The following is a 14,184-nucleotide window of genomic DNA, read 5'->3' as shown; positions in this document are numbered from 1 at the left end:
ACCTGTACTGAAGGGAGATCCTCAGTCAGTTCCAGACTCCAGGTCCCTTTCCATTTTGACCTTTAATTGCCCTTTATTTTTGGCTTCCTTCCAGCTCTCCATTCCCTTGCTAAGGAGTCCTACCGATCCTTTCTAATCATTGAGATCAGCATGAAGGTCTGTGACAGCCCAGACAGCTGATGTGTGAGGAAGAACAGGCCTACACTGGGGTTTCTCATCAAGGACAGAGGCATATGAAGACATGACATTGACTTCCAGGTCTAGATCTATAAATATATTTATTATAATATAACAAGAACTTAACAATAAACATATACTATGTACAATACCATTACAGAGAACCCTGTTTATATCATTCACAGAAATAGCCAGTTTTGCTCCAGTGTGATTGATAGATGAGGAGAGAGACAGAATTTCAATGCCATCTGTGCTGAGTCCCGCTGACCACTCACACCTCCTTTGGAGGCAGACGCACACCAGGCTAACATCAGCCCTGCCCCAGGCAGCTAGAAATTTGTGCTCTAGTCCTTGGGTTCACACTTGCACCCTGTTTGACATAAATACTTTAAATGACATACAATGTATGTAGTTTTGTGCTTATTACTTTTTAAAAGAATAAATAATATTAAAAACTGCATAACGAAGCTTGGTATCTCATCCAAGTGGGAGCTGCACTGGTAAGTGCCGGAACTGAAATTCTGTGTCATCAAACGCCGCGCGATGGAAGGCGTGTCCTGTCCTTTTCGCCTTATAAATGTTTTGTTGTTGTTGTTGTTGTTGTTTTTTTAAATTGTGAAATGCAAGTGGACTTCCCAGATATAAAAATGGTAAATGTGTATTTGGTACCAACTTCAACTAAACAGCGCAGTGCAATGGTGTTCTTCTTGCCCTGGAATGGAAACTGATCGCCGTGGGAGGTTTGAGGGTCTGAGGACTGGCGGGAAGGCCTTCTCCCTGGGGCCCCGTGCGCTCCCTCCTGGCTGCCCTCTCTCCGGTTAGTCTGCTGTCAGAATGACTGCGCGTGCCCCCAGGCCTCGGCTGTCATGGCTCGTCTAAGAAGGCTGTCCTCATCCTGAGAGCTCTTGTGGCAGGTGCCTTAATATATAGCTATAAATATAAAAAATAGTCTCCTGTGCTTTGTAGACACTTGTCCTCCCTCCCTCCTTCCGTTCCCACCGGCCTCGGCGCTCAGCTTAACCTCATGGAGGGAGCTGGACTGGTGTTTCCTTCTAGAACAGAACCAGTTTTGACAATGTCCCCAGGAGGCACAGCTTTTAGGGGGCTGTCTGGGAGTTACTTTTCTAAAAATAAAACGGGGGCATCCCTGCCCCCCAGGAGAGATCCTCTATTCTGCACATAGAAAAAACTAGAGCCCATGCCCCACTCTGGCACTACCTCAGAGCTTCGGGAGTTCCCGCATTCTCTCTGGCCTCCTCTCTGTACTTAAAAATAGCCTTTTGTTTATCAAGAAAATGCCTTGGAAATCTAAAGAATTCATATTGGATAAGAGAAAGCTCACATGATCATCTTGTCCTTCTGCAGCAAAAACATGGTAGAAAAACCTGGGAAGGACAGACGGCTCTCCCCAGCTGTCCCTACAGCTGCCCCTGCAGCTCGGCTCCGGCCACATTGGCTCCGCACAGGTGGCTGGCCTTCTCTTTGGCCCCGGTGGGGACCAGCAGCCTCCGAGGCCTTGAGCCACACAGGATCGTCCCTTGTTTTCTCTCGGCCACTGGAAGTATAGACTGGTTAAAAACAAAAGTAGGAATCAAAGTGATAAGGACACTTTGATCTGATTTCAAGAGAGCCTGACGCCTAATATTGTCTTAGGATAACTGATCTATGGTAGTCTAGGGGTCAAGCTTGCTCTGCAGGAAGAAAAAAACGGCTTCTCTCTCCCAGCTGAAAAATATGTGAGACTCTATTGCACCGGGCAGAGTGAGCGCCCCCGTTCAGAGCAGGTTCTGCCGGAGCCCCGAGGCCCGCTCTGGATGGTCACGGTTCCTGCTGCGAGCGCTGAGCCCCGGTTCCCCCCAAAGGCAAGGATGATTTTCTACATTCAGTGTAGAGAGGATTTGAATGTTGAGCTCAGTGAGTTCCTCGATTCTGTTTGTCGGCCTCTTACTGGTGCTGTTGAAAACGGATCGTTGTGAGTAGCACTGGCCTCACCAGACTTGTCCCCAGTCTCGCGTGGGTGTTCTGCTGGTATCAGCCGCTTTGAATATATTTCTTTATCACGACGCAGCCGTGTCTGAACACAGGGCAGGGCATGTGAGGGAGGAGGGTCCACGTGTTCGTGGCGGGCTCATAGGCCTCCATGTTGCCCAGCGCGGGCCCCTCGCTGCTGACAATGCCCCCTGTGGCGTAAATCTTGCCATCGAGCACCACGGCACTGTCGGGAGAGCAGGAGGAGCGTTAGCCTCTGACCGTCCACCTTGGACCTGGGGCAGAGCCCCAGGACCGGGCTGCCTCTCCCCTTTGCAAAAGTCACTGGGATCTCGCTGTTCTTTGCCCTCTGCTCTGACCCAAGCTGGTATGGGAACACCACCTTTCCTCCACAGCCATGCAGTACCCCTTGGGGCTGTGGGGGCCCCAGGAGCTGCCAGACTGAACCTGGCTGGGGACTGAGCAGCCTCGGTGCACAGGCTCTCGGCTCATGGGTCCCTGTTCCCACACAAAGCCCTCCTACCGCTCAAGCGCATGACTCCCAGGAGGACAGCGGCAGTCATGAGGAGCTGAGTCATAGCGGAGCATCTGCCGCTGGGGTGCGAGCTGCACCCTCGCGGAGCAAGCAGAGTCAGCGCTCCCCACTGCGCTTCCTTAGCCGCGTGGCCGTGGCCGCCCACCCAGACTGCCGGGCCCGCGCTCCGCAGGGTGGCCATGTGATCCCACAGGTGCTCAGGGGCCTGGTGCTGTCTCCGCCCTCGGTCCCCCTGCGAGCTGCGCGTGCTGCTCCTGCCTGCACGTCTCCCCTCCCTGCTTTCAGCCACCACGTCGCGCACCCACGTTTCTAGCCCCGAGTGCTCGCTCATTGAGCGAATGGCCGTTGCTTCTGGGCTGTCTCCTGAACCTCGACAGTAGCCTCGGAAGCCCGCATCTGAGATTCTGAGCCTTGAACAGAACGCGCCAGTCTAGTCTTCTTCGCGGACCCTGAAGGTCCCAGCCTTCTCCTTTAATTGCCCCATGCCATCCGGGCCCCTCACATTCCTCCCTTTGGGGCATACTTTTGCCCTGCTTCTCTTGCAACACCTGGCTGGAACCTCCCCTCGGGCATTAGGTCTTCCTGCTCCCACGTTTAGTCTCAGATGAGGTTTGGTAGTCCTCCCTGCCGGCCCTGCTCAGCCTCCAGCGGTCTTTACCGGGAGGGTGGAGTCAGGGTTGCCCCGCCCACTGGTAGAGATGTGACGTGAAGCAAGGCTGCAGAACTGCAGAATCTCCGTGCTAACAGGCACAGAGGGGTTGTTTCCTCCAGTTCCTGTTTCATAGGGGGAACTTCCCCCGAGAGGGGATGTTCCCTGTCCAAGGTCACATGACAGGTGAGTAGTAGCTTATAGCCACACGAACCTTGGGCCCTCAATTAGTGCTTCCTGCTGCTCACTTACTGAGGGTTCAGTGATTACCTCTGAAGAGGCACCATGTGTCTTCAGAAGGAATCTGCTAAGGAAATGCTAAAAAGGGCCTCTGGGGCTCCTTTTTATTCCTTGTTCCCTAGTCCAGGAAAAATAGGGTGGAGGAGCCAAGTGTGTGTCTCACTGCCCAGAGGAGTTAGTTTTTCTGGACCTCAGGGCCAGTAAGACTGGGGACCAAGCCACACTCTGACCTCTGCCTCTCTGCTCCTGGTGGGCTAGTTCGTGTGTGTTTCTGCCCAGGCAGCTTTGAGGCTCCAGGTGCAACCTGCTGGGTCCAGCTCCCAAGGGCCACCAGGATCATCACACCGTTAGAACATGCCCCGAGAAGCCACTTGTCCCATGTAGGGTATCACACAGCTCGGCCAGCGCTGCCTCCTGTGTGATGGGGCAGGTGGTCTCGGGGGAGAGCTGACTTCACAGCACCACCCTGAGGTCCTGCTGAGAGAAGGTGTGACTTCAAAGGACCCTGGGCTTGTCCCTGTAGGAAGCCCTTCATTTCTGGCTTTGGGATGGGCTCAGTGGAAGCCACAGGGCTGCCCCTGGGCGCTCCACACACTGCTCGGGCTTTGGTCAATGAGTGGTGATGAGTCACTGCATTCAAACCTCTCCTGTTGTCCCTCCCCCCCCTCTTCCTTCCCCACCTTGCCGAATTGCTGCAGCCAGCTCACCTGCAGAATTGGCGGGAGTGGTTCATGTTCGGGCCCGCCTTAATGTTCCCCTTTTCAGGGTCGTAGATAGTGGTGGCTCTGGCATAAGCCCCGCCCAGGATGAACACAAAGCCGTTGAGGGTGACAGCGGGAGCGTACTTGTTGTCTGTGGGGAGAACAGGCCAGGCAGGTCAAAGCAGGGCTTTGGCCTCTCTCCCCTTTCCCAGGGCGCCCTCTAGAGGAAGGGAGCTGGAACGACCTCCACTGTCACTGACGGGCCTGAGGACAAGGCCCAGGGCCAGGAGGCACCTGGCATAAGGTATAGCATGCCCTCTGTCCAGGTATTGGGATCTGCATCTGCACCTGGGCTGGGTTCGCCTTCCCCTCCCACCTCTGGACTTGAGTTCACAGAAGTGTTTGGTTGAGCCCACCCTCTGGGCTTGGGCTGTTGAGACGGAATGAAACCACCAGGTGGGGGCGCTGCACGGGCCCTGGGCTGAGGAAGCCACTGGCTCTCACCAATCATTGGGGACTCGATGAAGCTCCACGTGTTGGTCTGTGGAACGTACGACTGGAGGACTCCCGCAGCCCGGCCAGCCTCGTTCACGCCCCCAAACACATAGATCTTGCCGCCGCACACGGTGGCTGCCGCAGAGTGCACTGCCTTGGGCAGGGGGGCCACAGCCTCCCACTGGTTGGTGATGGTGTCATACCTGCCGAGAGAGGGAAAACAGAGCCCAGGTCACAGGGGTGCAGGGGCCACAACCAGGGCAGCAGACATCGGGGAGCACCACCGAGATCACACAGCTCAGGGCCCAAACCAACTCTGTCGGCCTTCGTGATGGAACGCGAGTTCCAGACAAGACAGGGAAAACAAGAGAACAGGAAGCAGCAGACAGGAAAGTAGAATTGGGATTAAGCAGACTGGTCAAGGAATTGAGGTCTTCCAGGTCTTTCCTCCTGGGGAGCTTGGGGCTCAGCTCTCAGGGTCTGTGTCAAGTGCTCCTGTGTGCTGACCTCACCGCACTCCCCCGGCACCTCTCAGCGCTGGCCCATCACCACGCTGTCGACTACTTGTCCGTGTGCCCGGGACCCAAGGTGGGACCTCCGCTGTGGCTTGCGGCCACACCACACCAAGGCCAGGTATCTGTTTTTTTTAATCTTTATTGTTGGATGTAAAATGTATTACAGATGTTCCACATATTTCCCCCATTGACCTCCTCCTCCCCACTCCCACCCCCCTCCAGCCTTTTCCCACACTATTGTCTGTGTCCATTGGTTATGCATATAAGTTCTTTGGTTTACTTCTTCCCACCCCACCCCCCAACCCCTTTCCCTTTGAGGTTTGTCAGTCTAGCAATGAATTTATACTTCTTAATCTCTTCCCCTTTTTCACCCATTCCCCCAACCCCCCTCCCATCTGGCAACCAACAAAATGTTCTCTGTATCTGTGAGAATGTTTCTGTTCTACCTGTTCATTTTGTTTGTAGATTCCATTGTTGATAGATATGTATTCATTGCCATTGTTTGTTCATATATTTTATCTCTTTCTTCAAAAAGACCCTTCATCATTTCATACAATAACGGTTTGGTGGTGATGAACTCCTTTAACTTTTTCTTGTCTGGGAAAATCTTTATATGGCCATTGATTCTAAATGACAGCTTTGCAGGATAGAGTAATTTTGGTTGTAGGTTCTTGCTTTTCATCACTCTGAATATTTCTTGCCACTCCCTTCTGGCCTGCAAAGTTTCTTTTGAGAAATCAGCTGACAGCCTTATGGGAGCTCCCTTGTAGGTAACTAGCTGCCTTTCTCTTGCTGCTTTTAAGATTCTCTTTGTCTTGAACCTTTTGCATTTTGATGATGATGTGTCTTGGTGTGGGCCTCTTGGGGTTCATCTTGTTTGGGACTCTCTGTGCTTCCTAGACTTGTATGTCTGTTTCCTTCACCAAGTTAGGAAAGTTTTCTACCATTATTGTTTCAAACAGGTTTTCGATTTCTTGTTCTCGCTTTTCTCCTTCTGGCACCCCCAAGATGCGAATGTTGGCACGCTTAAAGTTGTTTCAGAGGTTCCTTACACTATCCTCATTTTTTTTGGATTCTTTTTTCTTTTTGCTGTTCTGATTGGGCATTTTTTGCTTCCTTATATTCCAAATTGATGGTTTGCTCCTTGGTTTTATGTACTCTATTATTGAAGCTGTGTAAATTATTCTTTATTTCAGTTAATGCCTCCTTCAATTCTAACTGTACATCCATGATTTCTGACTGTCCTTTTTTATGCTCTTGAGGCCCTCCCTAAGTTCACTGAGGTTCTCACTAAGTTCATTGAGCATCCTTATAAGCAGTATTTTGAACTCAGTATCTGTTAGGTTGCTTATCTCCATTTCGCTTAGTTCTTTTCCTAGGGTTTTGTTCTGTTCTTTCATTTGGGACCTGTTTCTTTGTCTCCTCATTTTGGCTGCCTCCCTGTGTTTGTTTCTGTGTATTACTTAATGAGAGGTATGGGGCTCGCTGAGACCCGATGCTGCTCGTTTGAAAGAATTTAGGAAAACCTGAAGCAGGATCCAAGACAGACCAATCCTATGGTTATAAGCAAGTGGCAACAGCTTGGGTGGGTCTGAAAGTTGGGTGGGGCGGGGCTGGACCTCTGGGAATCACCAGGGCGGGGCTACCAGTGTGAGCCAGGTTGCTGGAGTCCCAGATATGGCGACTGTCTGCCACCCCAGGGAAGGGCTCACCAAAGGAACAAAGGCCTCCGACAGCACGACAGCACGTTTGTCCCAGAAAAAGCCCCCTCTCCAGCCCTCGCTCCAGTGCCAAAGAGCTCAGTTCTTCCCTGTATGTCTCTGGTGCCCCTGGAGCTGCCTCCCCTCCAAGCTGAGAGGGAGCTAGTCCGATAAGTCCGTGCGTGGGCCCTTTAAGGAACTGCCTGGGGTTCCAGCCGCCTCAGCCTCCCTGAGCCTCAGTTCCCGCTGGTTTTTCCAGCCAGAAGTGATGAGGATTCTCTTCCTGGCACTGGAACCCTGAGCGGGACACCTGGTGTGGGACGGGGACCCCTCAGTCCTCAGGAAGGACCTTCCCAGCCGAGGTGTCCTCCTGATTTTTATCCGCCACACGTGGGTGTGGGACCAGCCCGTCCTCTCCGCCCCTCCTACCAGTCTGGATGTGGCTGCTGCTTTAATTCCGTAGTTGTAGGACTTCCATTCAGCTTGATTTCAGGCGGTTCTGAATGGTGGTTGTTCTGTAGTTTAGTTGTAACTTTGATGTGGTTGTGGGAGGACGGATACCGCGTTTACCTACCCGCCGTCTTGACCGGAAGTCGGCATCTGTTTTGTAAGCCAATATGGCAGAGATCCAGAGAGCTCCTGCAGAAGGAGCTGGGAGGCAGTGGGGACCATATGACTGCTGGGCCTCGTGCTCTCGGGCTCTCGGTGTGACACCACGTTCTGCACCGAATGCAAGTCTCCCCAGAGCTTGGTGTTCCTAGCTGATTGCCCAGCCACAGCCCTAGGTCAGCTGGACCTGTCGGCCTCCTGGGTGAGAAGGGTATGCTGATGACACGCAAATGACCCCGGAGTGAGGCTCTCTGCTAACATTTATCCAGTACCCACAGCTCTGTGAGATACTGCTATAAAATATTAGACCCAGTTATGTAACGATATAATACAGGTTTGTCTGTTGCACTATTGTTTTAATCCATAGTTACATAATCTTGCTCTATTCCTGTAACACAGTAATGGAATATAATTAAGATGCACCGTATATCTCACTCATTATCCACATAGGAGCAATCTGTACCATTCGTGCTTCCCGGGGAACACAGCCCCCTGTTGTCTGTTACCCTGACCTCCCTGTCACCCTGGATTCTCGGCACTGCCACCGTGGGGCAGAGAACTCGACTTGCCCAAATGGCTCAGCTATGCTCCTTGGGAAGCCGGCTCCCTCTACTTCACTTGCAGGCGCACCATCCAGGGTCTTTGAGTCTGTGTCCAGTCCCTGCAAGGACAGCTGACCGGCCCCAGGGGCTGATGAAAGGCTCAGGGCCCCTTCCATCGACTGGGTCATAGGGTGGTCTTGTGACTCTGTGCCCAGACCCCTGGGCAAATTCAGTACAGGCTGCCCCAGGTCTTGGAGAACTGCTCCCGGGCCAAGGGGAGTGGAACTTAGCCCCTTCGTGGTGTCTTTAGTCCTCAAACAAATCCCCTTATTTGTCAACAAGTGCAAGTTTGCAAAAGGAGTACTTGCTGTTTTAGGAGATTAAAAATAGCTGGCAACAGCCAAGCAGGATGAAGATCTGGCTCAGTTTACTCTTCCCTAGAAAACATCTCCCGTTTCATGTGTTTATTATCGGATGACAAATAAGTGGGAGCGGGTGCTTCTGGAAGGCTTGGGGCACAACGGCCGTGCAGTGTGTCCCACTGAAGGCTGTGAGCATCAGGGCTGACACAGGTTCAACAGCAGTGTTAACATCCCCATAGACCCACAGGGATCCCCCATTATCTCCAAATCAACATGACCATTAAACATCGTTACTGAGCCAGCTCTAGGCTCCACTTGGGGGAGTAAAAGCCCCTAGTGAACACCCAGCCTGCCTCCCTCTGAAACCACCTTCTCTGTAACATTCGTCAAGTGTCCACTTAGCCACGGAGGGAAAGTACAAATTGAGGGTAGGTGTGGTTCCACAGGCAAAAGGCTGTCACAACTGGGGAGCTGATGACATGGGCTGGGGAGGTGGCCAGGGTGCGGGAAGGACGTGGGGAGGGGCTCTGGTGATCTTGGCTGTCCTCCTGGGCTGGAACTTGGGGCCAGCTCAGCTGAGCCCACCACTCTCTGGGGCACTTGTTTGTGCAAAGGCAGGACTGCACCGAAGCCTCCGCTGACCCCATCTGTGCCGCCCGTTTTAAATGGCCGGAGGAAGCCAGCCTGGGATCCAGCAGATGGCAGGCTCACGCACGTGGTCTCGGGCCCCGTGGCTTATATTCTCTTCTGGAGAATTCTAGGTGTTGGCCAGGTCCTTCCTGTGCCACAGGCAGAGTCCTTGGTATGTGTGGGATGAAGGGAGAAAGGGGCTCCCTGGTGTGTGGCCTCCTGCTGGGCAGGGACACGGAGGCACAGCCATCGGTGTGGCACACATTTGGGCCACGGGTTCCAGCTCCACCCCCAATTCCAGTGGTCTCGGGGCTGGTGCTTCCAGCCCCAGTGCACCCCTGACCGCCAGGCCCGGCCCGCCCAGCCCAGCCTGTGCCTTCTCAACACTGGGTCTCCCGCCTCCAGCTCGTCTGCCACCTGTAGGCTGTTGGGACAAGAGTCCCACGTCAGTGACTGGGCAGTGGCCGTCCTGCCTCACTCAGTCCTCTCACTTTGCTGTTTGAACAGCCTGGGTCTGTCGCCTTACGAATGTCCAGTCTCGAGTGGTCTCAGGAGGGTGGGTGTTGGGAAGGAGGAGCTGTGAGATTGTAGCTTTCGGTGAATTCCAGGGAATGCCCCGTGACCGTGGCCCATTACCTCTCCACGTGGTCCACGTTGCCTGCCACACCGAGGCCTCCGAGGGTGTAAATCTTCCCATCGTAGACAAGGCTGTTGTGCCGACAGCGGGGGACTGTCATTCTGGAGACGAGGTTCCAGTTATCCAGCAGTGACATGTAGCACCAGACGTCAGCTAGCGTCACCCCTGATTCCATCCCACCTGTAGCAGTATGAGAGGGCAGAGAGCAGGCAGGGTGAGGAGGGGCCTGCAGGCAGGCAGGCCCAGCCCTGGGTCAGGAGGGGAAGGCGTCACCTTCGAAGTCGACACTCCTGGGCCTTGGCCTTCCTCAGCCCTGACATGGCAGACAGCCCCCCTGGGGAAGCCCATGCCCAGTGCCCAACCAGCCCCGAGGGGCCTCACCTGAGAGGTAGATGTTGTCCCCGGCACTCACTACACTGAAGAACTCGCGGTCATAGAAAGGCAGTGAGGCCAAGGGGTACCACTTGTTGTTCTGTGGGTTCCAGCAGGTGACGGCCACCAGTGAGCGCTGGGTCATCCCCACCATCTGACGTCCCCCAACCAAAACGATGACTTCAGCCACACCTGCAGGGACACAGTTAGAAACATTTGGAACATACCTGACAGTTTCAGCCTCTGTACCTAGCCCCTCTCTGGGGGACCACCAGATACAGGCTGACCCCGAGACACCTGCATTTGGGGGCTTGGGGACATGTCCCTCGAATACCTGCTGAGAGGCGGGGTCGGGTGCGGGGCGTCTGCATCTCCTGGCGGGCGTGGGGCAGCATGTGGTAGCGTTTGGCCTCGTTGACCAGGTCCCGACACGCCTCCGACGACTTGATCAGCTCCTCATTGTCGACCACGTTGAGCAGGTAGCTGGGGTGGATGAAGGGGAGGCGGACCACGGCCAGGAGCTCCGCTGCGTACTGTAGGGTCAGGGAGACAGGGACTGTTGCCAGAGCACGCAGCCGGACGCCCTCTGGCGGCTGGTACTGACACCGCACGGCATGAGCAGTTCAGTCTGTGTCTGGCCTGGGAGTGGCCTCGCCAGAGGTAAAGGCAGCTCCCAGCAGCTAGAGGCCAGGAGAGGAAGGGGCGGGGTCTTGCCCGCTGCAGCTGACCCTGGGGTGCACCGCCTGCTCGCCTCTCGGCACCTCCACCCCAGTCCTGGCCCTTCACTTCACGCCAGGCCGCAGGGGCTGAAACTGAGAACGGCCTGACCCTAAAAGGGGTGTGCATGCGGCCGGAACCCAGGAGCAGGTGGGGGGACCCAGCGAAGCTGCTGGAGATCCGCTTTGGAAAGGAGATGGTGACCGGCAAGCTTGCAAGTCACAGCTGTCAGAACCTGTGTCCCCTCAACATCAGCAAACCCCCTTATTGGCGTCCCATCGCCTCAGACTGGCGACTGGCCCCTGGCCTTTGTCACTGTACTGGAGCTGCAGGGTGAGAGGAGTCTGGAGGGACCGAAGGCAGGAACACTGCTCAGAGAGGACTAGGAATCCTGGGAGACCAGGGAGGCTGGTGGGGAGAGAGAAGTCGCCCACTAAAGAGGGAGTGAGGAGGCACAAGGGACGTGGTGGGTGACAGGTGGCTGTGGCCCTGTGTGGCTACACTACCCCCCAGGGGCTCCGCACATGTGAGGACCAAGGTAGGTGTCCAGCTGCGTTCTGACCCAGGGACCCTGCTGGGATGTGCTTGGTCTCTTGTAACTCAGGAGCCCCCTCTGGGGACCCTGCCCTCCTTTCCTGTTGCCTTCACGACCCCCTCCCAGGGACTCGCCTCCCCCCGTCAGGTGTGCAGTGGTTTCCATTGGATCCGGGTGCTCCCCACCTTCTCAATCACCAGAGCGTGGGCGGGGATCCTCTTGCTGGGTCTGAGCTCAGGGGAGCTCCAGGGCGCCCTGGCTCAGGCACACTTCTTCCTGGAGGGCCCTGGTGCTGTGCCCCAGGCCCTGTGGCCTCTTGGTCAGCGTGGGTCTCCAGCAGGTGGAATGCCAGCCCTGGAGAATCCATGGTGACTGATTCCTCAGCTCTCATCCCTCCCTTCACATGTCTGCTGCCCACGGGAGCAGCTCCAGCCTCTGTATGCCCAGGCAAACTGGCTCCCGCTGCTGGTCAGACCTCCCTTCCCCTCCTTCATCCTGGCCCGACACCCCAGAAGGAGTGGGCTGGAAGCAGGCGCAGGTCTTACCTGTGCGCGGGATGCAGGGTCCTTCTTGATCCACTTGATGACAGTCTCGTACACGAGCTCCTCGGCCTTGGTGTTGAGGCTGTCGTTGGAGACGTAGGCGATGAAGTCGTCCTTGGAGATGCTGAGGATCTCCTCCTGGGCTGCCACCTCCGGGAAGATCTGCAGCGCGAAGGCCTTGGCCATGTGGTAGAGCTCGCTGCACTGCATGGCCTCGGCCATGGCCAGCACCCCCAGGCAGTTGCTGGCCGTCAGCTGCTTCTCTGGGGGCGAGAGCGCATGGCCACTGACCACAGGGCCCTGGATGGGGTGCCGCCTATGCCCGCCACCTGTCACTCTGGACCCCCGTCTGAGCCCATGTCCTCGTGACTGGCCTCCAGCAGCCAGAGTCCCCATGAGCCCAATTCTTGAGGTTTCTTCTGCCCATCTCATGCTGCCCGCCCCAGGGCCCCTCTGCTCCTGCAGGTCCCAACCAGTGCCTGAGGTGTGGAGCGTCAGCACCGGGCTTGGCGCCTCCTCCCTGCCCGTGAGCCGCGGGGCAGGGCTCACACTACAGAGGCTTGTGGTATCTTCTGTAAGTGTCATGGGCACGTCTGGGGCGCAGACCCCTAGTTTAGAGTCACGGGAGCAGTAACACCCCACACATGCCCACCCACTGTCTCCCATGGGCCTCAGCCTCACCCCGCCTGACCTCTAGACCTGGGGTCAGCTTGGTCAGCTCTGCTGAGATCCCACTGATGGTTACTCTAGCCTAGAAGTGTCTCGGTCCCAGGACGCCCGTACTTTCGGGAGCCTTCCAGATTGCTCTGTCCCCCAGGGGCATATCTCAGGCCCCTGGCCGTCCCCGCCTGATGGCTCCTGTCCCTGGGCTCAGCCCCTAGGCCTCTTTCTGCACTCCCGCCCAGGCCACAGATTCTGGGGACTCATCCTCACCCCACCTTTTCCCTGCTTTCACCCGAGCAAGGCAGTTCCAGACTGTAAGCTATGTATTCTCTGGGTCGGGCCTGCTGGAGGCCCTGCCACTCAGCTCCCCACCCTGGACAGCAGAGCTGAGGGTCCAGGGCTGGTCCAGATGTCTAGACCTGTGTGGATATCTGGTGTGGGAGAGGAATTGCGTACTTCGAAGGGATAAAAGTCTGTGGCTCCTTTTTCAGTGTTTAGAGAACAGGACTGTGAGGTCAGCGCCCAGGCTCCCATGCATGGGCTATCACATGACCCTCGCAGCCCCGATGGTCTCACAAAGCTGCCCGATCATAGGGAAGCGATGCAGAGGACTGCATCTGTCCACGCTGGAGAGCAAAGGTCTTTGCAGACAGTTATCCGAATTATCATCTTAAACCTGCTTTGTGAACCGCAGCCTTCCTGCAGGGGGTGTGCACACGCAGCTCCCCCCGCCCAAGTCCTTGCTGTTTCTGAATCCCCCTGACCTGCCCCATTTCCCCTAGGGGAAAGCCGGGCTCCCGGGCTCACCCAGGAAGGACACGCAGACTTTGCAGAAGGTGTGGAACTGGAACTTGCTGGCCGCCTCCAGCAGAGTCTTGGCATTGGCCGAGTCGATGACCAGGGAGCCCGTGTACACAAATTCCAGCAGCAGCTCCAGGACGTCCGCCTGCAGGTTGGACAGGACGAGCTCCAGCTTCTCCCGGCCGCTCTGGCTGCCGTCTTGCACCGACCTAGGCACAGAGACCAGGGTGTCCTTACCTGCCGCCCTTCGGCCACAACGCCGCCTCCTCACAGGGCTAGATCTCCCTGCATGCCTCGGTCACGCCCTTCATTTTAGGACTCAAGGGACATGGCAATGACACACCTGAACCTAACGACCTTACACGGGATCTGAAAGAGAAGAGTCTGACCAGAGACGCCCAGAAAGAACAGAAAACCCTGCTCATCACTACTCGGCATGTCCATGCAAAAAAGATGCAAATCAAAAAGCATGAGCCGTGGATGGGGACGAGGGCCAGGCCTGGCCTCAAAGGGAAACAATACGGTTCGGCTCGGCTGCGGCCCCGGCGTTTCCACCAAGCAGGGCAGCAGGCCCGGGCCTGGGACCCGTCTGCCTCCGGTGGGACATTCTCCAACATGACCGAGGCTCCCAAGTGGCTGTGCTCACAGCCAATCCGGAGACTCCCTTGAACACCCCAAAGACTGAGGGCCCCAAGCTGTCCCGGAACACTGACTCCAGCCCCACCTCTTTCCAAAAACATATTGTTTCCTTTTAGGCACAGAGAGGAAGCCCT

At 55.8% G+C, this 14,184-nt stretch overlaps 1 protein-coding gene across 1 annotated transcript in view; it reads right to left on the bottom strand.

The window, feature by feature from the left end:
* Positions 1–259: 259 nt before the first annotated feature.
* The window catches only part of KLHL29 (kelch like family member 29), a 287,662-nt gene continuing 273,737 nt past the window's right edge, over positions 260–14,184 (bottom strand). The window contains exons 7-14 of the mRNA XM_036263474.1: positions 13,418–13,620; positions 11,951–12,210; positions 10,488–10,686; positions 10,163–10,345; positions 9,781–9,961; positions 4,796–4,989; positions 4,298–4,442; positions 260–2,392 (exon numbers count right to left, since the gene is read on the bottom strand). Coding sequence (XP_036119367.1) covers positions 2,209–2,392; positions 4,298–4,442; positions 4,796–4,989; positions 9,781–9,961; positions 10,163–10,345; positions 10,488–10,686; positions 11,951–12,210; positions 13,418–13,620 — 1,549 coding nt within the window. The 3' untranslated portion in view covers positions 260–2,208. The remainder of the gene's footprint in view (positions 2,393–4,297; positions 4,443–4,795; positions 4,990–9,780; positions 9,962–10,162; positions 10,346–10,487; positions 10,687–11,950; positions 12,211–13,417; positions 13,621–14,184) is intronic.

This window comes from Molossus molossus, unplaced genomic scaffold, assembly GCF_014108415.1.
Source record: "Molossus molossus isolate mMolMol1 unplaced genomic scaffold, mMolMol1.p scaffold_m16_p_15, whole genome shotgun sequence".
NCBI lineage: Eukaryota > Metazoa > Chordata > Mammalia > Chiroptera > Molossidae > Molossus > Molossus molossus.
This window is presented reverse-complemented; position numbering and strand designations above follow the sequence as displayed.